General features: G+C 37.3%; 1 protein-coding gene across 1 annotated transcript; it reads left to right on the top strand.

The window, feature by feature from the left end:
• The first annotated feature begins 867 nt into the window (after window positions 1-867).
• Window positions 868-24,168, top strand: PPM1K (protein phosphatase, Mg2+/Mn2+ dependent 1K). Its single transcript, XM_042251259.1, has 7 exons — window positions 868-988; window positions 6,682-7,195; window positions 8,337-8,437; window positions 15,475-15,640; window positions 15,792-15,936; window positions 16,929-17,063; window positions 20,287-24,168. Exons 1-7 carry the CDS (start codon window positions 937-939, stop codon window positions 20,416-20,418), a joined length of 1,245 nt encoding a protein of 414 aa, XP_042107193.1. The 5' UTR covers window positions 868-936; the 3' UTR covers window positions 20,419-24,168.
• The last annotated feature ends 1,714 nt before the right edge of the window (window positions 24,169-25,882 follow it).

Here is a 25,882-nt window from a genome sequence, read left to right on the forward strand (position 1 = left end):
GGTTGGAGCTGCCGTCAGTCAGCGGGAACAGACTTCCCCTCTCTATCTGACCTACTGCGGGTGAAAAATTCTCAAGAATTTCCAGCAGATTGAGCCAGTGGCTGTTCTAACTGCTTGCTTCAGAGATTGAAAACATCGGAGAAGGCAGTCTTATTTACAGAAAACCCCTCTCCTGCCCTCCATTAGCTAATTGAACATTTTCCAGGGATATTGCCATCACGAGGTAAGAGCTTGGAGAGTGCACTTCATTTATGTTAACCGTTTATAATATTATTTACAGGAGGGGGCACGTCCCATTGCTCCCCATCTGCGGAATGGAGAGTAAACGGATTTCCCAGGGAGAGGAGGGGAAATATCGGTTTAATTTCTCCAGCCCCTTCAGTGCATGCCCAGCGGTCACTGTCTGGGTTCGCTGTGCGCAGCTTTCTTCCGTCTCGAGGTCTGGAGCAGCATGTCGGGGCGGGGCCCACCTCGGCTGAGCCACCCGCTGCTGGCATTTTCTGCGGAGATTTTACGTTCCGCCTGAACTTGGCCGGAAGGCTGGAGGCTCTTGCCCGTGAATGTGCTGGACCGGGATGGAAGGAGGGAATGGAACTTGGAAGGAACGACGGCTGGCGTGCTGCAGTCCATAGGGTCGCAGAGTCAGATACGACTGAGCGACTGAATTGAACTGATGGAGGGGAGGAAGGGGCTCCCAGCCCACGCTTTCCTTCAGCGAAGCCTCGAGTCGCGGGCTGGAGGATGCTGCGAGCGTCAGCGCCTCCTCACCGCTGCAGCACGGGTCGGGTTGAGGGAGACGTGGCGACACCCGGAATCTGTACGCAGCGAGGGTGGTTGAGAGGCGGAGACCGGGCGGCGGAAAGTGCTGGAGGGAACCCAGCCATCAGTGGCTGCGCCCGCCTGAGGGTGTGCTTCCTGCCTTGTTTCGCCCTGGTCATGCATCTGTCACGGCCGGCCAGCCAAGCCCAGGATCCCAAACTGTCCAAGGGTGAGCTTTTCAGGGGATCGGAGCAGAGAAAGATGCAGAGCCCTGGTTGGTGTCGATCTGAGGACGTGGGTTTTGCTTTGCCAAAAGAGCGCTGTAATCTCAAGGCCTTCTGGCCCTTGATGACTTTTTTTTTAGCAGCCACTGTCTGTAGGTTAGAGATTTCACGGGAGATGACAAAGGCGAGACTCCGGGTGGCACTAGCCAGGGAATTTGGAGTATCTAAAGCTCCACCGGCCTTTCTGAGCTTCAGTCTGGAAATGTGCAGCAAGGCCTCTTCAGTCTTTTGCATCCCCTTTGCTTGTGCGGAGGAAAGAATGAGGTTGTCCGCCGTTTCAGAATGATTAATTAAGGTGACAGATTATAATGGTCTTGAAAGATAACAGTGGCGTCTTAGCCTAGGAAAAAAAATACTCCACTGTGTAATAAAATACATCAGTTATAATTTTTCAAGATTTTTTTTCTTGCAACCTTGCTGCTGCTGCTGCTGCTAAGTCACTTCAGTCGTGTCCGACTCTGTGCTACCCCATAGACGGCAGCCCTCCAGGCTCCCCCGTCCCTGGGATTCTCCAGGCAAGAAATACTGGAGTGGGTTGCCATTTCCTTCTTCAATGCATGAACGTGAAAAGTGAAAGTGAAGTTGCTCAGTCGTGTCTGACTCTTGGCGACCCCATGGACTGCAGCCCACCAGGCTCCTCCATCCATGGGATTTTCCAGGCAAGAGCACTGGAGTGGGGTGCCATTGCCTTGCAACCTTAGTCACTTTCTATTGACCACCAACTCAAGCACCTACTTGACTGGAGTCTTAAGAGGAAGGAAGAGGGGAAAGGTGTTAGTGATGTAGCATAGAATATAAAGGAAAATTCTCCTTTTAAAAAAAAAAAGACTAAATTTACTGAAAATTTAATGTATAGATGTCAACACTGTATTAGGTACTATAGAGGAAATGAAAAATACACACCTTATACTTGGTTGTTCTGGAAAATTCTTCTTAAATGAGGTTTGGAACATGGTTCTGTGAGTTGTATCCACGTTAACTGAAATGTTTTTAAAAATATTTATGGGATTAGAGTAATGAATACTTTTCATTGTTCCCTTGTTCTTTTCTCTGTTTGCACATCTAAACATATGTTCAGGTCAAACATAAGGGGAGTCATTCGGGGTTTCTCTTGTTGGTTTTGTTTTCTCCTTCATTTAGACTAGTACATTTTCTTTCCCTTCCTCCTAGCAGGGTACTGATAAAGAGGATACTGGAGACCAGAGGTTTCCATAATATTTGAATTTATTGGGATAAATTGTTTTTTTTTTTTTTTGTAGAGTCATTAAAGAAACATTTTAAGAATATTAAAATTACCTGTGTTTCCATTGTGGAAATTATTGATAATGAAGATACCTGAGTGCCGCTTTATAATCGGCAGATATGAATATGTCCTTAAACATTTTTGCTAGAAATATAAACCTAAGCAGGTTTGAGCAGTACTGATCCTTAGAACTCCTGAGTAATTTTGGCATGTGCTTAACATGACATCAATAAACTGCCCTTTTGACCTGCTTTCAGCAGTCAAGAGCAGTTTAACTCAAATCCCAAGTGCACCCTCCTGCCAGGGACCATGAGTGCCTCCCTATTCCAAAAATACATTTAGCCAGCTCTGAGGTATTTAAATCATTGCAGGATTATAAAATTGGAGTAAGATGAAAGTATAAAATTGGCATAGCAGTCTTGTAGTGGTATATGTGGCTTTTCTTCACCACTCAGTTCAGTTCAGTTCAGTCACTCAGTCGTGTCCGACTCTTTGCGACCCCATGAATTGCAGCACGCCAGGCCTCCCTGTCCATCACCAACTCCAGTTTACCCAAACTCATGTCCATTGAGTTGGTGATACCATCCAGCCATCTCATCCTCTGTTGTCCCCTTCTCCTCCTGCCCCCAATCGCTCCCAGCATCAGGGTCTTTTCCAATGAGTCAACTCTTTGCATGAGGTGGCCAAAGTATTGGAGTTTCAGCTTCAGCATCAGTCCTTCCAATGAACACTCAGTACTGATCTTTAGGATGGGCTGGTTGGATTTCCTACCGCTATTATTTTTAAACGAAGTGTATACCTCAGAAGTTTACCAAATGCATTTCCTACACTCTGGCTGTGGCTTTTTAACCAGCACTCTTTTGTGGAATCTCAATGTCTGCTCTTGTGGACTCTCAACTTATTTCATTTAACTCTCTTTTCTGAGAATCCCCCCTCCTAGTCAATATTATTAAATCAGGAGTCAACTTTGTTCAGTAGAGTTTTGTGTCAGAATCTGATACTTTAATCAGATTAACCAAAGCATGGATTCAGAGGAAGATGAAGGCCTGGTCAAACAAATGAATGTGAAAAAGGAAAGTGTTTTTGCTAGTAGAATATGGTGTGCCACGTAATGTGTTCTTGGGCTGTTGGTTCATTTAAATTTTGCTTTGACATTTTGTGTCTTCAAATGGCTTTCAAGCGGAATTACTTGTGCCCTTTGACTCTTTTGGGTTACTTTGACTTTCAAAGATTGTATATAACTGTTAAAAGGAAAATAAACTAGACTTGATCTCTGATTGAGAGACTGACATAAAGTGTTCCTGAATAACTATTTTTGGCTTGCACAATGACCAATGACACATGACATGTGACACATGACAATTTTTAATTCCTCAACTGACAATAAAAGATTTTTTAGGTATTTATCAATTTGTTCTCCGCTCTTTCTGTTATAAAGAACACTGATTTTTTTTTAAGACTTTTGTTTTTTTCCCCCACATTATAAATTCTACCTGCTAATCAGTGTCTAATCATTTCCATGGGCATCTGGAGAGCTAGGGGAGGGGAGTGGCAATAGCGGCTGATTGGTAGTTTGAAGCTCTGAAGGAAACTTCTTGATGTGTAAGTTTAATTCAGAGTTATTAATTAGCTTGGGAACAAAGTCCTCTTTGAACTGTTTCCTTGGGAACATGGAGATTAGTATGATGTTGTTATACTGCATTTAGCAAAGGAGATGGAACCACTTCTTTAGATACTCCCTTGCTTGCATGAGTGATGCTGACCTAGTTTGTAAACTGGTGAACTGGTTTATGCTTCATGTATGCCAATAACCGATAATATGCCTTAAAGTAAATATTTTCCTGTGACTATTCTGCTTACTTTCTGAGATGATTGTGCAGATAAGGAATGAGGAAGGAGGCCAAGTTGAAGACTGATTTTAGTTTATGTAGGCTTAAAGAAACTGCTCAACCTGCATTTTTCATTCTTAAGTAATGTTTATAGTAGATGCATATTGCCTGATGTGAATGCAGCTCTGTTCATTCGGAGGAGAGAGTGAGAAATGACAAGAGTATCCTAGAAGAGCTGCAGGGAAACTATTCAGTATTTATTAGTTTGTAATTCTAGAACCCTTGTTTAAAGTACATGTGTGACTGCAAAATGACCCAAAGCTGAGTATGGTATACATACTTTCAGATTGAAGCCAAAAGAATAATAGTACTTTGCTAATTTCTGGTGTACTCTTCGAATGTGAATGTTTTCTGATAAACATTTAAAGTTTTATTTTTCCTATAATGCAAAGCTGCTTTGTGAATTATCTCCATCAAGAATTAGTACTTAGTTCTCTTACTTGCAAGATGGTATTACACTTAAAAAGTTCTCTACAAGTTCACCTTTATTTGACACAGTTTTTGTTTTTGAATAAAATACAACCTTCAAACAGAACCGAAGGAATAAACTTTTCTTTTTATTTCGGTAATGGAATGCATTGTTTCTCTTTGATACTTGATAAAGAGGTACTGTGTCTCCTCCACCCCCAATAATGCAAAAGAAGTGAGTTTCAGACTTTAATACATGATGTTTGCTAAAAGGCCAAGAAGGAGCAGTCTCCTAAGTCTTTCATGATCTATTAATTATTTGGGAGGCCATCTTCATTCTAAATTCTTAGACGGCTGCGCTCGTATGTCTTCCATTGCTTAGATTTACAAGGGCGTGTTTTGGAACCTCAGCCTTTCCTTCTACTTCTGTTTACTTACTGAAAGGACTAATGGTTCTTCCTATACATAACTAGACTGATTTCCAAAAATTTGTTTGAAAATGATTGTTTAAAATCTGTAATACATTTTCTTATAGATGCACTCAAGCTAGGCTGTGTGTGTGTGTGTGTGTGTGTGTGTGTGATTGTGCCTTTTGGGGAGATACAGTTTTTTCAAATATATTTCTTATAGAGAAATAATTCAAACATACAATTAAGAATAATATAACACCTCTATACCCTCCGCTGGCATTATCAAATCTTGATATTATGCTATTTTTTCAAGTTGGTTTTTAATTCATAAAGTAATAGAATGAAATACTTTGGAGATGAATTTCTGCTTAAACCTTATTTGTATGCAAACTGCTAGCCACACGGGCCTTCCTGCAGGGGTATAGGAATTCCCCCAGCCACACAGCCAGGGGAGGCATTTGGATGAGCCTCAGATGTTAATGTAAATGCATAGCTCGGTAGCTCATAAAAAGACTGCTTGTCATAAATGCAGTTTCCCCTAATCTCTGAGATCACACACATCAGAATTACTTTTTCTTTGTGCCTCTGGTGGGTGTTTGCATGAGCCAGTTTATATTAACCAGAGTAATAGAATATGTAAAGTTCAATAAGTTGAGAAACCTTAAAACAAACAGAACTGATGTCATAGATTGTATCTGTGCTACTTGGGCACTCTCTGAGTACAGAACTATCATAATGTTAGGTAGTTAGAATAGGAAAAAGGAGTCCAGATTGGCGATGACTGAAAGACAAGGAAGAGGAAAGCCCGGAAAGTAGAATAAAGGAAGGTCCGAGGACCGGAGTGAGGACCTCAGATAGAAGAAACAGCACTCCTGGCTAGCCCAGTTTACACAGGGCAGGCCCAGGGGGAGGAAAAAACATATAAAAAAGGAGCCTGAAGGGCTGGGGGTCTCTCTCTCTTCTCTTTATGTCTTTTGGGTCAGCATGCCCTCACCCCTCGAGGATGTATTTTCTTTTATTTTCTAAATAAAACTGAGCTATAACACAGAGCTGTAACACTGATCTGTCCCGAGAGCTGAGACATGGTCTGTCCAAGGGCTTTAACGTCCATGGCTTCAAATTTTTGTTGTGATGAGACAGAACCGAGGAAATTACACACTCCCACGACAATAAATATTCTAATAACCAGTTATTTTTTTCTAATTTCTACTCTTGTAAGAGCCTTTGTTATTGTTAATATTTGCTCTGCCTTTTCTTCAGAGCAATGAAGTTGATGAAAGAAAGACTATTTATTTACACCTGTTTTCTATATTCTCCCTAATCAAAAGTGCGGGCCTGCCAGAACTGCAGCTCGGCATCACCAAGGAGGTGGTCTAAAATATGGCATCTCAGGCACCACCCAGCGAACTGAATCAGAATCTACATTTTAACAAGATCCCCAGGTGATTGTAGGTTAAAGCTGGAGAAGCGCTTGTTCTATGTGATCTGTGCACACTGTCAAATTTTTATAGAAGTTAAACACTGTGAGTGGGTGGGGTAGGTAAATCGATTCATTTTTGAACCAGTATTCTCAGGAGTAGGCTGTTAAGTGCCACTTTCTTTACAGGCTTCATTCTTGATAATATCTAATGATATACCAGTTGTATTTCAAATTACTGATGGAGTGTTCTGTCTCTTTCTCTACTCAGTTGCATCATTTTTCTGGAAGGCATCCCATTATTGTTCCATTGACCTTTCTCTCATTCCCGAGCCCTCTGGAGTTATGTCAACAGCTGCCTTACTTACTTTGGTAAGAAGTGGTGGGAACCAGGTGAGGAGGAGAGTGCTGCTCAGAGCCCGTGGTCTGCAGGATGACAGGTGGGTGACCCCCACGTGCCACAGCTCCACTTCAGAGCCGAGATGGTCTCGCTTTGATTCTGATGGTAGTGGCCGACCAGCCACCTGGGATAATTTTGGCATCTGGGATAACCGCCTGGAGGAGCCAATTCTGCTGCCCCCCAGCATTAAGTATGGCAAGCCAATTCCCAAAGTCAGCTTGCAGAACGTGGGCAGCGCATCGCAGATTGGCAAACGGAAAGAGAATGAAGACCGGTTTGGCTTTGCTCAGCTGACCAATGAGATCCTGTACTTTGCGGTGTACGATGGCCACGGTGGACCTGCAGCGGCCGATTTCTGTCACACCCACATGGAGAAATGCATCCTGTACGTACAGTGATACAATGATTTTCACTCTTTGCAGTTTGCCTTTTCCTTCCTGTTCAAACTTTCACCTTTTGGCTGAGACGGCCACTGTTAAGGTAGTTATTTGACTGCTTTCATACTATGGTTTTATGAACAAGCAGTAGCTCAAGCGTGGCATAAAGTGCTGATGAGTATTACCATTTCAGAAATGTGTATGTTTTAACCTCTCTCTTGGTGAGAGCATTGACCAGAATCTACAGCACTTGTGATCATTTCAAGGGAATTCACATAATAAAGTACATGATCTCATGTACTGTGAGAATCTATGAGAAGCACTCCTCTCTGTGCATGGTGCTTAGTGCTTCAATAAATAGTAATTATTTTTTCAAGTGGTATGAATAGCTTTGAATACTTGTTGAAAATAGCTTTAGATGATTGGCAAAAACATGGGGAAAATGCTTTTAATGAGGGTGTTTTGGAGCTCTTTAAAAAGTTTATTTACTGCAGTCAATATTTACATATTTTTGAGGATCACACTACTTCTAGAATTAAAAGAGGGGGAAAACATGTAAGAGTTATGACCATGTGACTGTTCTTCCCAAGCAGTTATTCATACTGTTCATCAATAGATTTATGTATATCTTGCCTTACTCCACAAAGGAATTCAGTGGCTTAATTAAATATAAAGGAATTCTTGACCTCTCAGGATTGTGATGGTGAGGATTAATATCTTTAGACTGGAGACTTAGGCTTTTATTTTATTGTTTTTAGAACTTATCTCTGGGCCTAATTCTTTCTTAATTTGATTTATTAATATGTGGATCTTAAGCATCTGAAGATGCTTTCCCAGGTGGCTCTAGTAGTAAAGAACCCACCTGCCAATGCAGGAGACTTAAGAGATGTGGGTTAGATTCCTGGGTCAGGAAGATTCCCTGGAGGAGGAAATGGCAACCCGCTCCAGTATTCTTACTTGGAGAATCCTATAGACAGAGGAGCCTGGTGGGCTTTGGTCCATATAGTTGCAAAGACTCCGACAGGCAAGCATCTGAACGGCAAACCTTGGAAGTCCATTGTATGGAATGACTCTGCGAGCTGGAGGGACAAAGAGGAAGGTGGGAAACCTACTGTAAAGTGATTGGCCTCTTTTTTTCTCTCCCTGAAGGGATTTGCTTCCTAAGGAGGAGAACTTGGAAACTGTGTTGACCTTGGCTTTTCTTGAAATAGATAAAACCTTTGCAAGGCACGCCCACCTATCTGCTGATGGTAAGTAAAACAATCTCATTCCTTAAAGTCCTGGGGAATTTGGGGTAAGAAGGAAACAGTTTAAGCCTTTCAGGGGTGGGAATTTTAATATTTATTGTAAGGATGCTTACATTGAAAATGACTTTTTAAATAATCATTTTAAATGTTATTTGGAATCCAAACTAAGGGTAGTATCTCACATTTAAATGAAACATATTAGAGGTTGTTATAGAAATTGAAGCTCCAAAATAGATCTGATGTTGAATTTTGATTTTAAAAAGATTAAACATTTAAAAAAATCTGTTTGATTGTTCATTTTATGAACAAGAAGCATGTACGAGAGGGTTTTTTGTTTTTTAGAGGAATCTGATGAACGACTATTGAAATTTGCTAAAGTGTAATCTCAGAGAGTAGTAGTCCAGACAAGAAAATTGCTGATTGGTCCTCAAAAGGACAATGGTTAATATGCACTACTTTGTGAAATTAGAAGGAAGATATTTTTTCTTCCACTTCTTAAAATAGCTTGATCTTGCAGCTTTCCTATGGTAACTAGTTGACATTTTTGTTTTTATTTGTTAAACACAAGACTATAACAGCTGAATTTTAGAATTTGTATACTGGATGTCCTTATATTTTGAAAGAAAAATGTCTCTGATTTTGACTAAATTTATTAAAACCATTTCACGAAAATGTAGCTAATGTTTTCTAGTTAACTGGCCCCCAAATTTATTGCTCATAATATTTGAATGCTTCTACAGCAAACCATCAAAATGTGTGCATATAGACCTCATAACTGATTTTAAAATGAATCGTGCAATAATATTCATCTGTCTTTTGTTCATCCTCTTGTTTAAAGAAGGTCAAAGCTCACCACAGCAATGTTATCTTTGTAATTTTCAGTTGGAGTGAGTAGGGCTGGAAATTCTCCCCATTTTACAGTTAAGGAACTGAAACTCAGAGAGAGATAAAAGGTCAGTTGGAGAGTTAGGGCTGAGATTTTCCTGGCACCCACCGTGGCCTCTCTCATGGGCATATTTAATTGTGAGTATTAGGATGACTCTGGGATGGCTTCATTTGCCATCTTAAGACACTTTCCTCCTCTTTTTCAAGACCTTTATCACTGTCATAATTCTTCAAAAAGCTTTAGAGTCCACTCTCAGTGTTCAAGGATTTATTTTCTCATTTGTAGATTACTTAGGTCCATTTTCTTTTTTTCCTTTGGACCTTTTTCCCCTTCCAGCTGGCTCCTGAGCTTGTGAGAATAAGAGGTGAGAGAGGGTAGGTTTTAGAATAAGATTCTGTTCTTGTTCCTAATGGGTAAAACATACGAAGGTGAAGCGGACATTAAAACACTTTCTTATAGTTTTATTTTCATAACTCTGAATATTGGTATGCTCTTATTTCATTTATAAGCAGGTCGGCTGTATCTCACACCATGAAGTTTATCGGCTGTAGTGCAGGTGGTGTGCCCCAGCTGTTGTGTAAACAGGTAGAGCTCACTGGGCAAGGTTTTCAGAAAGGACTGTTCAAGTGTATCTTGGAAATGTGGCCAACAATAAAAAACCATTAACCTTTCATGGGTGTAGTCAGCCCTTTTGTGCAGGATCTAATTCATAAAAATGCTTAAAACATTGATAGATTTGGTATAAAATGTGACAGGACTCCTTTCATTTATGAAATAATAAATTACAGTTAAAGGGAATTTTGAATTTAGGGAGAGAACTGATCTAACTTGCTATCTTAAAAGAAATTTTCTACAGATACCTTTCTCACGTCAATTTAGTTGTGCAAAGGGATGAATAAAATAGTTCTTCATTTCTAATAATTAAATGAAAATGTATTCATTTAAACTTAGTTACTCTGTCATAATTTTTGAGTTAATGATCTCAGAACTTTCATAAGATATTCTAAAGTTTGTTTTTCATGTAATGGCAGTTTGCTTACAAGCATAATGGAGCATGACAGAAGGATGGTTAGCGTATTACTGAAAGAAAAAGAAAGGATCTATTATGACATTGTCCTTCTTGAATCTTATTTTGGATGTATTCTTATAGGTCAGTTAGTCTCTATGGTTTTTGTTTTTTAAATAAGTATTTTGAGAACAATTTAGAAATTTATTCTTAATCAGTTGCCAGGCTTTCAAAGATTTCAAAAATTGGCTTTTGATATTTGGGGCTTATTTTATCAAATATACTAAACTTTTCAATTTGTGGATTTAAAAAGAACGTATACCACTTCAGAATTATCATTTAAATTAAAAAAAAATTTTTTTTTTGCTTTTTAGTAGAACTGAAGCAGTATCAGTATTATAAGAGTAGATAATATTCTTTTTGGCACAGCTGTGGGTAGGACCAGTGCTAGTTAAATGAAATTGTGAAGTACAGTTTGCCCTCTCCAATTTCTTTCACCTTTTCTTTTAGCATCAGCTCCACTTGTCCTCACTGAACCCTTTCTGTGAGCAGCTTGAGGGTAGGGACCATGGCTTATTCATTTTTGAATTTCTAGTGTTCAACATCCTGCATAGAGTCTGAAAAGTACTCAATAATTATTTGGACTAAACTGATCTCCATTGCTTACTGTTTATCACCAAAGTAATTATAACTTATAACTTGACTGTTCTACAGCCAATTTAACTAAATTATTTAATGTATGTATTTTTATGTGTTACCACTTCGGGGGGGGATTTGAATTTTGAGTAAGGAAAGCTGAAAAGAGATTGGTTAAACCTCAGGAAATCACTAATGAATCACTCATGAATCATTAATGGTGGAATTTCAGGTAGGGAGGAGTGCCCCATATCATACTATTAGCTTTCTCAAAAGAAAGTGAAAATAATAAGGTGAAAATAAAACATACTCATCTTTTTAAGACTCTCATCTAAAGCTGTCATATCTGCATAAAATACTTCAAGCTTTCTCATTAGCATTTAAAATATTTATTATTTAAGTTTTAAATGAGGGTAGTTTGAGGAGAATAAAATCAGAATACCGTTTATCAAGAAATAGCCCTTAAGAAATTGCTGGCTATCTTTATTGATTTGTTGTAGATACATTTTGAACTTACCCTTATTTACAAATAGCTAATTTCATCATCATCTTTGAATATTTTGTATTCATTTCATACTAGTCATGTGTATTTTTACAACTGATGAAATCAGCCAGTAAGTTCAAATGGTGTCTGCCCATTAGTTTATTGTTTAATGGACAAACTGTCACTTAAACCAGATGGTAGAAAACTTAGATGATATCCTATATATCCGATAAACTCTTCAAAGTGTTTCTAGATTACTTAAGATTTGAAAGCAACAAAGCTCCCCAAGAGACAAATGGATCAAAGAGAGAAGACGCTCTGACGTTCAGAGTGGGAGACGTTGGTGGCAGTATTGTGAGTCTTGTTGGAAACTTCCCTGCTCTTCGTATTATTTGATCTCTTATGGAAGAATTAAACTAAAAAATAACCAGTATGAGAAATGCAGTGTGTTTGATTACCCTTGATATGTTGGAGGCAGCCAAAAGCAAAAAATAGGGATGGCATTGGAGAGATACTCTTATTATGCTGTTACTGCTTCAACTTGTTCCTCTGATTTAGTGTTTATGATTCATTCATGTCTAGAACATCATTTTGGTAAATATTGAAACTGTATTTGTTTATCCGTATTGTTGACACAGTTGAATAATTTCTGGGTGGGGGAGGTTATACTTAGAAAAGTACAGCCTGATTCTTTATGTTGCCATTCAAAATCTTGATCATTTTTTCTTTTGATATATTGACCTGCAACACTAGGGGAAAGAGAGAGCTGCGTAAACTCCCATTTTATGAATTACATAAAATTGTAAACACTTTTTAGCACTCAAGAGCCTTACTAGCTTTTATTTAAACAATTAAATTAATCATTCTATTCAGGAAATACCATCTAGATCCTAAAATCCCTGCATTTACCATTAACAAATAAGCTACTCCTTGTATCTGGTAAAGGAGGTGCTTTGATTCCTTTTGATTTATATTTTAATCCTAGCAATTTGGTAGTATACTGTAGTTTACATCCTCTCTAGTATGCTTGTCAGATACAAATTATTCAGTGCTCTACCCGTGAATTTCCCTTTTGTTACTGGGACAATTCTGATGTTGATACCAAACAAATTTACAGTGTATTTTTTTCAACTCAGTAAAGGTACTGATTTACTCTTCAAGACTAATTAGCTGAGTCTGTGTGTATGTCACCACATATATGTCTTGGTGCACATACATTTGTATATGGGCTTTCCTACCTTGGGAAGACACAAAACTAAGAAGTGTTATTCTATGATGAAGAAAACAGACTCAACTATAAAATACCATCAACTTGGTCAAACTGAGTTTTGGAATCATTGACTTGGCATCTCCTGGAATATTATGTAATTTGCTACTGAAAATTTCACCAAAATAAAAACCCTTCCCCTTATTTTGCAGCTCTTTCTCTACCCTCCCCTGTGTTGCAGGTTTGTAATGTTTGAGCACAATTCCTGGGTGAATTTCCTATTTGCCTCTGTGCGTGTTATTTGTGGCAGAGAACTGTGCCTGGTCAGCAGCTCTAGACCTGGAGCCCGTGGACACTATATGCTGGGCTTCAGTGGAAAGAGAGATCTGCTTAATTTTGTCCCAGGTGAAGGAGTCCAGCGGTTCCTAGCCTGGACTACTGGAAGGTTCCCACATCCTCTTTGTCCCATTAGTTGAGATGACTTGCAGTAGAAAATGTCCAGTGAGTGTTAAGAACTTATTGAAAGATGTCTTAGTTTTATAATTTTATTGTTAAGGAAAAAAGTGAGAATTTTTACTCCAATGTTAAACGTTAAATGAAACTAAATGCTGATTTAATATTTATATTCTTAGATGCTTAGCAAATCAGAATCAACTGTTTAGAAAACTTTCCCATAAATCCTGGGATTTTGGAACTGTGAAGCTGGGTTGGTTAAAAACTCAAACTCTTTTAAATTAAATATCTAGGTGGCAGAACCATGGATTATAATCCTAAATGGCTAAATTTGAAGTTTTTCATTTATGAAGTATTAACTCTTTTGGGGCTTCCCTGGTGGCTCAGAGGTTAAAGTGTCTGCCTCCAATGCAGGAGACCCGGGTTCGATCCCTGGGTCGGGAAGATCCCCTGGAGAAGGAAATGGCAATCCACTCCAGGACTATTGCCTGGAGAATCCCATGGACGGAGAAGCCTAGTAGGTTACAGTCCACGGGGTCGCAAAGAGTCGGACACGACTGAGCGACTTCACTTCACCTTAGGTAGCCAATTAAAAAACACTTGGAAAAAAAGCTGCCCCTTACATTTTAAACAAAGGAGAGGAACATTAAACTCCCTGGACAAGTAGCATCTAAGTAAATGCCTATGTTTTCTTACCAGGCTCTTCTAATCATTTGAAAAGATTACAGTGGTTCAACTGTAAAGATTCCATTATATAATGTTTTATGAAACTCACAACCTAACGTTTGTAATATAAACATCACTGATACTTATACTGAAACTTTTGTGTTGTACAATGACAATATATAATCTACTTTACTATTGCCACAGTGATATTACTTTGGCACAGCAGTTCCAAAATCAAGAGATAAATGGGAAGATAGTGCAACTATAAATGCTACTTCTCAGTAAATTCAGCATGAATATAGGAGATTAAGCAGGGTTTATTCATTTTTTTCCCCATTTTACTTTTCTAATTAAAGCAGGCATTTGAATACATTGATTGGAAAATATATACATATTTATCTTTCCAAATGCATTACTGCTGTTTTAAAAATTGTCTTAGAAAAAAATTGGAAAGACTGAGCCTCAATCAGTCAATAGCATTTCATTTTACTTAAATCTGCCTTTGAAGTCAAAATCATCTTTAGATGATCACCTGAATATTTTACTTAGATGCTTTAAAGAATTAACCATGTTATTGAAGATAATACCTGCTTTAACTGTTATCTTTTTAGATTTTTCCAATTTGCTTTACTTTTTAGTCTACTTCCACAGTATTCTCTTTGACAAGGCTCAATGCACCCTCAAAAATTTCAACAAACAGTGAAGAACTTAGGGAGACAATTTAGAATAAACTAAAGAAAGATGCAAAAATGCACTTTGAATTGGATGAAGGAAAGTGCGATGACCTCAGGCCAAGCTACAGATAATTTTGTTATTGGTCAAGGGAAATTAACATTCTTGGAATGCGCTGGGCCCAGGCTGTGACCACAGGATCGGCACTTGGCAGTACTTTCCTGCATTTGGGAACAGACTGACTGTTTTAGATCCTGCTGGAACCAGAAGTGTGAATTATACCAAGTTTATGGGAAACTAGAATGCATTTCATTCCCTGCCCTCCAGATTTTCTCCTAATACAATGATGGCTGTAACTTTGTTTTACATCTGGGGAGGACAAAGATAATCAAGGAAAGAATGTGAACCTTTAACCATTTTAGGATTTCTTTTTTTTTTTTGCTGAAGATTTGTAAAATTAAAGCAGTTATAGAAGGAAAGAATATAAAATACAATTCTTAAAGAGCCAGTAAAACACTTGACATATCTTGCTTAGCCTATTAATTGATAATACTTTCATAGGATGGGAGTAAGAAATGGAAGGAAAATATTGAGTGTGTAGATTACAGAAAAGTTGGCTTGCCTGAATGGGCGCTGTAGTAAATCACTCTGCCTTATTAGCCAATCTAATTAAAATGTATTACTTTTAATCCTGACACCTGATGTACACACAGGGATGTCAGAATGATAAATTCAAGTGAGTTCTACTTTATATAAATAGAAGCCATTTGGAGATAGTGATGCATTTTTTTACCGAATTAGGTTAGCAGCTTTTTCTGTTTGCATAGAGCCTTGTTACTGAATTAAATACTTCTTTTTCTGCATGCTCTTACTTCCATAGTTCATTTGCGTTTTATTTGCATAGCTCTAGTTAAATTAGAATGATACATTTCAGCATTAGTTTAACATGCCTGTGTTTTATTTTGTAATAAACATTCCAGATCCAATCATTTGATTGTCACTGACTTGTACTCTTCTTCATCATTTGCAGCAACGCTTCTGACCTCTGGGACTACTGCAACAGTAGCCCTATTGAGAGATGGTATTGAACTGGTTATAGCTAGTGTTGGGGACAGCCGAGCTATTTTGTGTAGAAAAGGAAAACCCATGAAGCTGACCATTGACCACACTCCAGAAAGAAAAGACGAGAAAGAAAGGTACCACTTCTGCTAATCGATCTATGAGGATGATATGTATATAGTTCAAAATAGAAATAAAACCTTGCATTTTAAACTGACTTCATGCTTAAGTTTAACCCTTGGTTTTCTGGGTATCACATCATAGTCTTTTTTAACTTTTTTTGACCAGGATTAAGAAATGTGGGGGGTTTGTAGCTTGGAATAGTTTGGGACAGCCTCATGTGAACGGCAGACTTGCAATGACAAGGAGTCTCGGAGATTTGGATCTTAAAACCAGTGGTGTGATAGCAGAACCTGAAACAAAGAGGATTAAGGTAAGAAAAGACTTGCAAACACTTGATACACAGGCAAGGAATGAACACAGGATTGTCTCCGGCTGCAGGCTTTCTTAGAAGCCTTCATTGAAGCCTGTATGACTTCTAAAAAGAAGTGATTAGTGGAAGGAAAGATAAACTTTTCAGATAAAGTAAGATACTTCTTTCCTGGCCTTATGTATGATGAAGTGTTGGCTTTGTTTCATCCTACTATGGAAATTGCCTGGAAGCCTGGTTTTACTGCCTTTCCTCACCAGCACCTCATCATTTAGCATCACCATCATTTGGAAGCTATCCTGACTTCCCTTTTCCACCAAGCCAGAGAATCACCCCACCTCTCTTTCAAGGACATCTGCTTGCTACTAATCACTGTCCCTCTTACACTATACTTTCCCCAGCGTACACCTTAGTGGTGAACTGATACTTTACCTATACAACTCCCAGCCTGCTCTTGTACCTCACACATTATATATAGGGATAGGCTCCCGGTAATGGCAGCAAATGATTGTTAATTTATTGAACAGTTTTATGTCTTATAGGTATCCCACTTATGTTCATTTCATCTAACAAATACTTCTATAGCAGTTTACAATGTGTGGGGCTCTGTTCAAAATAGCCACTCCTATCCCATTTTACACAGAGAAAACAAATCTGAGTATATACAGTTCAATTTACCTATGTTTTCCCAGCTGAAAAATAGAGGTGGGCTTCACACCGAGGAGGTCTTAGCCATTACATTAGGCTGCCTCTCAGCATTTAGCTATCTGGCTTCTTCCTCCATGGTGTTACTAAGTAAATGTTAGGTTTGTCCTCCATGATTGATGCTAAATGTTGCTGTTTTTGCCCTAAATGAAGGCCTATTTTCACTCTGTTTATCTGTAAGTTCTGAAACACAGATGACTACTCTGTAAACAGATAAAGTCGCTGAATTATGACGATTATTCTAAGGCCACGTCTAGTTTGTAATTCTATATGTTTGGTTCTGATTGCAGTTACATCATGCTGATGACAGCTTCCTGGTCCTCACTACAGATGGAATTAACTTCATGGTGAACAGTCAGGAGATTTGTGACTTTGTCAATCAGTGCCACGATCCCAATGAAGCAGCCCATGCAGTGACTGAACAGGTAACACGGCAGAGCTCCTGTAAGAAAAATCCCAAAGGGGGGAGGAGAGGACAAAGCCAGGTGCAGGTCTCGGTGCAGCCAGGAGGGGCTGCCACTGTCTGGAGATTTCTTTGAAATCATGTGTTTTAGCTTTCAGTATTACAGTAAATTTTACACTTGACCCCATAGTATTAACAATTAAAAAAAATTTTTTTTTGCTGGTTCTCCCAAGTAGTTAAGTAAAGTTAATCTGTCAAGAAGATGAGCTATTTTTATTTTTGGCTTTTTACCATCTTGAAATGTTAGTAACATCAATAGTAAATTATAACAATAGCAAGTACTATGTGACAGACACTTTTCTGTTCATATGTATTTAACTCATGTAATCATCACAGTAACCCTCTGAGGCTGGAGCTAGAACTAATTCTTCTTTACAGAGGAGGAGAGCAGAGGCACTGTCACATTCCAGAACTGGACTTCAAACCCAGATAGCTGAGCTCTCAGTCCAACCACTAGATGATGTGAAACTAGACTGCTCCATGTAAATACCCAATATGAAAACACTGTGGTTAAAAAACATACACTATGGCATAATCAACTTCTTGTTTTTAAAAATGGGTGCATGAAAACAAATACAAAAAAGTATATGGATGAGTGGTGTGTCAGTGTGCCAATTAGAGCTAAAATTTGGAAGCTAGATAATATCCAGTGTAAAAAAGAATGTAAAATTTCCATGTTTTAATATTCTATTTGGATAGATAGCTCTTCTAAGTTCGAGCCATCACTAATCATTGGAGGCACACTTTAACTCATACATACAGTTATTTTTGCATTCCCAATTTTTACATTTGCAATCGGGGAGCCAAATTTGGCCCAAACTTTTAAGTGCTAGCATTTAGAATTAAGATATAAGATCTTATTTAAAAAGCATTGTTTACTTGGAAACGGATAAGCATGAGTTATTCACTTGGTAACTATATATGCTCATGAAATTAAGAAACAGCCCAATTCTTGTGTATGACCACTTCTTTCTTAATTTCAACCACTTGTCTTAAGATATATATTTTCTAACTTACCAGGGCATACTATCCCTCATCTGAGTATTATTACTCATTTAATACTTACCATAATCAATTAATTGCATTTACATTCACTTTTCCATGTTTTAGAGGGAGCTCTATAATAAACATTCTGTATATATTTGTGCATATCTATTTCCTTCGGATATTACTTTCTTAGGTTAAATTCATCAAAGCAAAATTGTTAGGTAAAAGAATATACAGCATTCTGAAGCTTTTAATAAGCTTGCCAGATTGCCCTCCAAAAATACTGTCCATGTTGTACTTTTCACTAGCATGTTTTATAGTTTGTGTTTCTCCAAATTCTTATCATAGGTAATGTCTTGCCAGTTTGATACGTGGAAAAATCAAATTTTAGTGTTTTAAATTTACACCTTTTTTCTTTGTTAGTAAAGCTAGCCATTTGCACAGGTTTACTAGTCATTTGTATTTCTTGTCTGTGTATAGCTTTTTTCCCCATGATCTTATAGGCATGTTTGTCTTCATGGTTCTTGTAAGAACTTCCTATATATTAAGTATATTAGTACTTTGTCTAACATTGCAAATATATATTTTGATCTTCTAATTTGTTTGTAAAACTTAAAAAAAATTTTTTAGAAGGTTTTTATATCATATTTTTATCAGTCCTTTCCTTCTAGTTTTGACCTCAACCTGTGAGGTCTTTTGAAGTACAGTTGCTGTTAAATATAATCCCAAGGACTCTTATCTTTTTTTCTCTTTTTTAAATTTATAAAAGTGTGATAACACATTTATAGAAGACTTGGAAAATTCAGAACAAAGTTACATATATATATATTACAATTATTTTCTCAATTAGATAAATTAAGATTTTTAGTTGGAGTTTCAAAATCAAAGTCTCAAAAATTAATAGAATAAATAGAAAAGTAGAAGGATATAACAGACCTGAAAAGTACCATGAACCAATTCAACATAATTAAGATTAATACAATTTTTACATAACAGCAGGAGACAAATTCTATTCAGGTTCCCATAGACTATAAACCGGGACACACTGGAGATATCCAGAGATGTAAAAACAAGGTACAAAAATTCATGGTCTAAAGGTATTAAAATCATACAGAATCTGTTCTTTTTTCACTGTGGAATTCCACTGACCATATGATATCATTTTCTGTTTGCATTTGTTCCTAAAATTGACTTATAATTCTACTGTAGGAAGTATAGTTTATGCCAATTTTCTATTTTGTATGAACCATAATACACTATCTTATAGTTTTATATCTTTGTATACTTCCATTTCTTTTTAATTTTTAAAATTTATTTGTTTTTGGCTTCCTTGGGTCTTCTTGCTGCACACACTCAGGCTTTCTCTAGTAGTGGTGAGCAGGGCCTATTCTTCATTGTGGTGCATGGGATTTTCACTGGGGTGGCCTCTCTTTTGCAGAGCACAGACTCTAGGTGTGCGGGCTTCAATAGTTGCAGCACACAGGCTCAACAGTTGTGGCTCATGGGGTCTAGAACATGGGCTTAGTAGTTGTGGCAGATGGACTTAGTTGCTCCATGTTGTGTGGAATCTTCCTGGACCAGGGATTGAACCCAGGTCCCATGCATTGGCAGGCAGATTCTTATCCACTGTATCACCAGGGTTATAATTTCTTTAAGCTAAATTCCTAGAAGAATTGCTAGGTAAGAGCTAGCACTCTCTGAATCCTTGACCTTTCATTCAGTTCAGTTCAGTTCAGTCACTCAGTTGTGTCTGACTCTTTGCCACCCCAAGGACTGCAACATGCCAAGCTTCCCTGTCCATCACCAACTCCCGGAGCTTGCTCAGACTCATGTCCACCAAGTTGGTGATGCCATCCAACCATCTCATCTGTGTGTAACCTTGCATTAGTTCCTATGCTAAATACTTTATGTGTACTTTCTTCTTCAGGAGCTACATATCTCATATCTTATTAGTTCACTGGTACAATTTGCCAAAACTGCTACAATGGTATATACTTTGGGTCGTTAGTTATCCTATCTAAAATTTTAAATCTAAAATTTTAAACTGTGGGCATTGATAGAAAGAATCACACACCACTGTGAAATAACTTGTGTTAAACTGTGTTAAACCAGTTTGGCCTTCCAGGAAAAGACTGATTCCTTTTTGTACGGATCCTGATTTCCATTGTCCATTTCTTCCTTCCTGCCGTACCTTGCAGGCAATACAGTATGGTACTGAAGATAACACTACTGCAGTAGTAGTGCCTTTTGGTGCCTGGGGAAAATACAAGAACTCTGAAATCACCTTCTCATTCAGCAGAAGCTTTGCCTCTAGTGGACGATGGGCCTGATTGCTTGCTGGGACTTGGAGTTTCTGTGCTACAGTTTTTCACTGAGTGTATCAAGAAACTGATTAGATTTAAAAAGTCAACCGTAAGTGGTGACCCTAGAACTCACTAGACCAGTACATAAATCAACATAAACTTAGTAACCATCTACATAGTAGTTTTTCGTAAGTACCTGTGATATTTATGTTCAGCTAACTGTATATACTCAGCATAAATATGTGGAATTCAGATACTGTGAGTGAGCCTCTGAGTTGAGTGAGCAAATGAAACATAGTTTTGATACATTTGTTGAGTGTTAAATTTCTAATTTTTAAAACTTTTAGGCAGCTGTGAGCTTCTTTTGATCATTTCTAGTCTTCATTCATTTGACCAGGTTCTTGCCTTAAGTTCTTCAAAACTAGTCAATATTTTGATGGCTACTCAATGTGTTACCTGCAAGTGTTTGCTATATTTTGTATTCTGCATCACTTGCTGGTGAACATAACGTATTGTTAAGAAATTAATTCGGCTAACTTGACACTGTTAAAATGTATACATATGTACTCCAGTGCACTTACATATTTCAGCTGTGTCACCAGGTCTGTCCTATGTGCTTCAGTCATGCCTGACTCTTTGTGCCCCTGTGGACTGTAGCCCTCCAGTCTCCTCTGTCCATGGGATTCTCCAGGCAAGAATGCTTGACTATGTTGCCATGCCCTCCTCCAGGGGATCTTCCCGACCCAGGGATCGAACCTGTGGCTCCTGCATTGCAGGCAGATTCTTTACCTCTGAGACACCAGGGAAATCCCAGGTCTCTCTTGCCCCCACTCAGTTCATTCCTGTTTTTCTGTAGCTAATATATAGCTGTGACTATTCATTCATATCAAAAAAGAATGTCCAATATAAGAGTTCTTTGGTCAAAGCTATACAAAATACATCTGATAGTATCAGGTATTTTGTATGAAGTTTCTATTTGTTATCTCTAATCCTAAGTTTTGTGTTTTGTATATAGTCTGTTTATATCACTTTTTGTATACAGTAAGCAAGTTGGATAATTTGTCCTTAAAGATAATCCCACATTGACTGCTAATTGCTACAGACATAGCTTGAGGTTTATGTCTTCTTTTTCTCAGACTCATAAGAAAGAATAAATCTTAAAGCATTATCTATTTCAGCTTGCTATGTAATTTAGGGGTATAAAACTATATTTCCATATATCTGTGTGTAAGTTTACTGTTAAAATGTGAATCCCTAAATATGTGTATGGAATTATATCAGCAGTTTATTTCTGCAGACAGTGTAAATTTGTTATATGTAGGTGTATGTACATATGTATATTTTGGACTAATGGAAAATGAAAGGGAACAATCTTTCATAGCTCCTTCACCAGTTAGCTGTAGATTATTGATACATTTATCTCTAAGAACTCCTGACAAACTGAGGGAAGTTTTGGAGTGGAGAACCAATGGTTACTGGCAGATAGGTTAAAAATTATTGTAGGAGATATTTTGTGGTAGGTAACTTATGTGGAAAAACCTAGGAAGAGAACCAGCATGTTGAAGCTACATTGTTATATGGTAATTTGCGTATAAAATAATAGGATGTGAGAAGAATGCTTAAATGTTAAGAAAGATGTGGAGTTTTTGTTGTAGAAACAAAAGAAACACCAAAACTTTAAAGTTGATATAATTTAAACTCTTAGTTTTCTGGTTGATGTTTTTTCCTTCTTTAAGTTTTACTCAAGGCTTATAGAAGGAAGAGGGCACAATATATTCACATTTTCTCACCTTTTGGGGAATGGAAGAAAATAAATCTTGAGCTTTCCTGTCTGTATTAGTTAGGAATTGTCCTTTGGAAAAAAGGGATGGGAATTTTTCAAGTTTTCTTTTTTTTTTTTAAGGAAATTTGGTAAAAGAAAGGAAAATATTACAAGAAAGAATATGGTCTTCTATTCGTTGCTTGGAAAGTGAGGAACCAAAATGGTCTAAGAAGGCTGGAAAACTTTCTTGCTTTTTCTGTATAGGGTCCTGGGACATAAACATGGAGGCTACATTTAGCAGTATGAAGGGTTTCCAAATTAGGAAGCTAACAGAAACTCTGAAGCACAGGATGACTTCCCAAAAATGTAGGTTTTATTTCTGTTTTGAATTCTTCACTTTGCTATTCCTCTATTTTACTTTTAAAAAACAGGGGTGGGAGTAATGTTGTCAAGTTCAGAGGTCTAAGAGTCGCTGATCCATTGGGTGGATTGCCAACTGTGACAAAGAAGAATTTGTAGACTACATAGGCCTTGGTCTGAGGTGGAGTTTGCTCTGATCCACCTGAAAGTTTTTAAAACCTGAAACCAGTCAGCTTTGACTACAGCATAAAAACACACTGATATTTGTTTTTTAAGCCACAATGTTGAAGTACAACTTTTAGATTATTATAACCCACAAAAGATAAGCATACATGTATTAGGCTTCCAAGTCTATTACTGAAAATTATGCAAATAATGGAACAAAAAGACTGTTCTAAATAGTTTTTTTAGTTATAACTGTGAATTTGCCATGTGGCTATTACCATGTGGGTATCAGTATGGTGTAAATTATATTAATGTAATTAAACTTAAATCAATTGTATTTATGTTTACCTTTCATTTATATGTAGTATATAAATCATCTTTTTAAAATGTGTTGCCAAACTCTATTTGCCATCATTGATTTGGCAAAATATTCTTAAAATCATTGTGATTTTCCACAAGTATAAATTAAGTACCTTATATATTCAAGTGTAAATAGAATCCTGCTTTCTATCAACCATTTGCTACAGACCCTTGTGTTAAGTTCTTCAAAGTTTTATGTATTTTTTTCTAGAGAAAAAAAGAGTTTAGATGGAATCAGTTTTGAATTTCTATACTCTATAATGGAAACATTTCTCAAGTTCCATTTAAAAAATTACTTACTTTAAAGAATTGTTAGCATGTAATTTAAATAGAAATTATTTTTTCAAAGTTGAATTTTATTTTTTTAATGAATCTTGGCAGAGAATGAGTAGGCCTATGATAACTTCAGTATCAAACAGGATATTTAGTTTCCTTGCAAAGAATGGACAAGGATTAAATTTCATGGTAATATGATAGACAATAAGACAATGCTTCAAGGTGGGGTGAGGGAAGGGATAGTCAAAGTTTAGTATTGAACCCTAAATACAAACACTTACTTGTATTTTCTTTTAGCACTTCATTTGTTCATATACCTGCATCTGTGGAAAGTGACATAAAATCTTGGTTGGGTTACATTTTATTGTATTTACTAGATTGACTTCTCTGGATGAGTTCAACAGAAATAAAAACTCATGTCTTTAGAAGCCAAACTGTGATGGTCTGCCCGTTGCTTTTGGCATCTGGAATGAGACTGCCTGACTCTCTGGCAGCTCCCCTTGGTTGTTAGATTGTTGAAACGGCCCACTGATGGTCCTATTGAGCGTTCCAGGCTGTGAAATCATCATGTTGTTCCATCTCCAAGAATGACTCATCCTTCACTGGATTCCTGTATAGAATTTAACACCTTGCTGTGTCCCAAATTAAGTTCTGCCAAAGTGCTCTTGTGTACATTGGTTTTATAATTTACTAAAGTACTAATTGGGTGTATAGCACTTCTGTAGTGTGTTGATATAATTGCTGCTTTGACCATTGTTTTGAAAGTATGAATTATAATGACTGTAAGCATACTAAAATCACATAACAGTGTTTAAAACCTTTAAATAAAGTACATGCATTAAACACTTTTAAAATCCAACTGTGTTTGTTTGGCATCCACACACTCCAATATATTATGTGGCCTTGTGAACACTGATATAAAGCAGTCAATGAATGATTGGGAAATTTTTTAGCAGCGAAATTCTGCCTGTTTGCAAAATTAACATGAGAATCTTGGAAAATATTATATATACTTATTTATTCAAATATTTTTGATTTAAAACAAGATTTGTCTCTTGCATTTCCCTCATCCAAAATATTTGTTGGTACATCAGAAGAAAATGGTTGTGAAGATTTCTATAGTATTTTGCCTGTGGTATATTTCACTGCAGCATCTCCATGTATTAAAAATGAGAACAAATATTCAGTGGAAATTCCACAAGTAAGCAAGTTTTAATGTCCTCATTGATTGAATAAAATGTCATGTTGCAGTCTTTTGTCACAAGGATCTCTTCTAGAGTATGCTCTGAAGGTAACTTGGTAAACCCCATGGTAGCAGAGATCTATTTTGTTTTGTTGAAACTCCTGACCAAGAACTTTTTATACTTTTAGCAACGAGGATAAAATGTTTGTTGAATCATTAATGTTTATTGAATAAGTGAATTCATTTCATTAATTAATGCATTGAATTACACTTTCATTAATTTTATGTTAGTGGGGAAATGGGCATTAGCTATTTTAAATATTAAGCCATACATATTATTTAATGGTGAATGAATAGTATTTAACTTCTTTCCATGTTTCCTTAGCCTGTGTCAGTTTTTCCTTGTAAAGGATGTTAGTATAAGTATGGTACAGAATTTTGTTCTGAACAAAACTTAAGGAGCAGTGCTGTATGGATGACTATAACCTTACTTCTTTAAAAAGCTGAGAAAGGGAAACGATTATTAAGGATTTCTGTGCTATTTTCTTTTGCATATATTATCTTTTTTTTTCAAATTTGCATTTTTTGCTGCAATGTGGTACATGCAGGATCTTAGTTCCCTGACCAGAGATCAAACCTGCACCCCTGCAGTTGAAGTGCAGAATCTTAACCTCTGGACTGCCAAGGAAATCCCTCTATTACTTGATTTAATCTTTTTTTGGGGGTGGAATGGGGAGAATATTTGTGAATAGTACAGTGTAGGTGTTAAGAATATGGTCCCTAGGGTAAGAAAGACTTGGTTTTGATCATTTAATCTTAAAATCTATTCAAGGAAGCCTTTCTAATGATCATTTTTATAGATGAGGAAATGGAGCCTTTAAGTAGTTAATAACAGCAAGATCTAATCCAGATGCTTTTGACTTTAGAGTCTTTCTTCTATCTTACCATACCTCCCTAATAACAAAAGCGAAACTAATTCACTGCTATCAAACATATTAACATTCACCTGCAGAAGGCTTTCTGGTGGATGTGAAAAAGTCATCAGGACATGATCCAGAAACTGAAGTGGATGAATGAACATAATAGAGACAGTAACTGAGCATTTGTTACCTAAGACTAGGGTAGAGAACTAAATTATGTCCAAGCCAAAGGAGTATAACCAGGGAACAAATGAGCGAATGCAGAGAATAATGCTTTAAACTGCAGGGTTGAGATGATCACTTATCAAGTCCAATAAGTCGGTTTACCAATGACAAGCATTTTTTGAGAACCTACTATATGTGTCTGTAAATGACACTAGGGTAGTGTCACTAGCAGGGTTAGTGGTTGATCTCCCTAGAACTTGGTCAGGAGACCAGAAAGTGAGGAAAGTGAGTTATACTGTT

Source organism: Ovis aries, chromosome 6, assembly GCF_016772045.2.
Source record: "Ovis aries strain OAR_USU_Benz2616 breed Rambouillet chromosome 6, ARS-UI_Ramb_v3.0, whole genome shotgun sequence".
NCBI lineage: Eukaryota > Metazoa > Chordata > Mammalia > Artiodactyla > Bovidae > Ovis > Ovis aries.

Bases quoted from the DNA above. Each gene is read 5' to 3' on its own strand.
- PPM1K (XM_042251259.1), top strand. From the start codon at position 937: ATGCATCTGTCACGGCCGGCCAGCCAAGCCCAGGATCCCAAACTGTCC. The intron at 15,641-15,791 runs GTACCACTTCTG...TTTTTTGACCAG, and splicing joins AGAAAAGACGAGAAAGAAAG to GATTAAGAAATGTGGGGGGT. The intron at 15,937-16,928 runs GTAAGAAAAGAC...TTCTGATTGCAG, and splicing joins CTGAAACAAAGAGGATTAAG to TTACATCATGCTGATGACAG.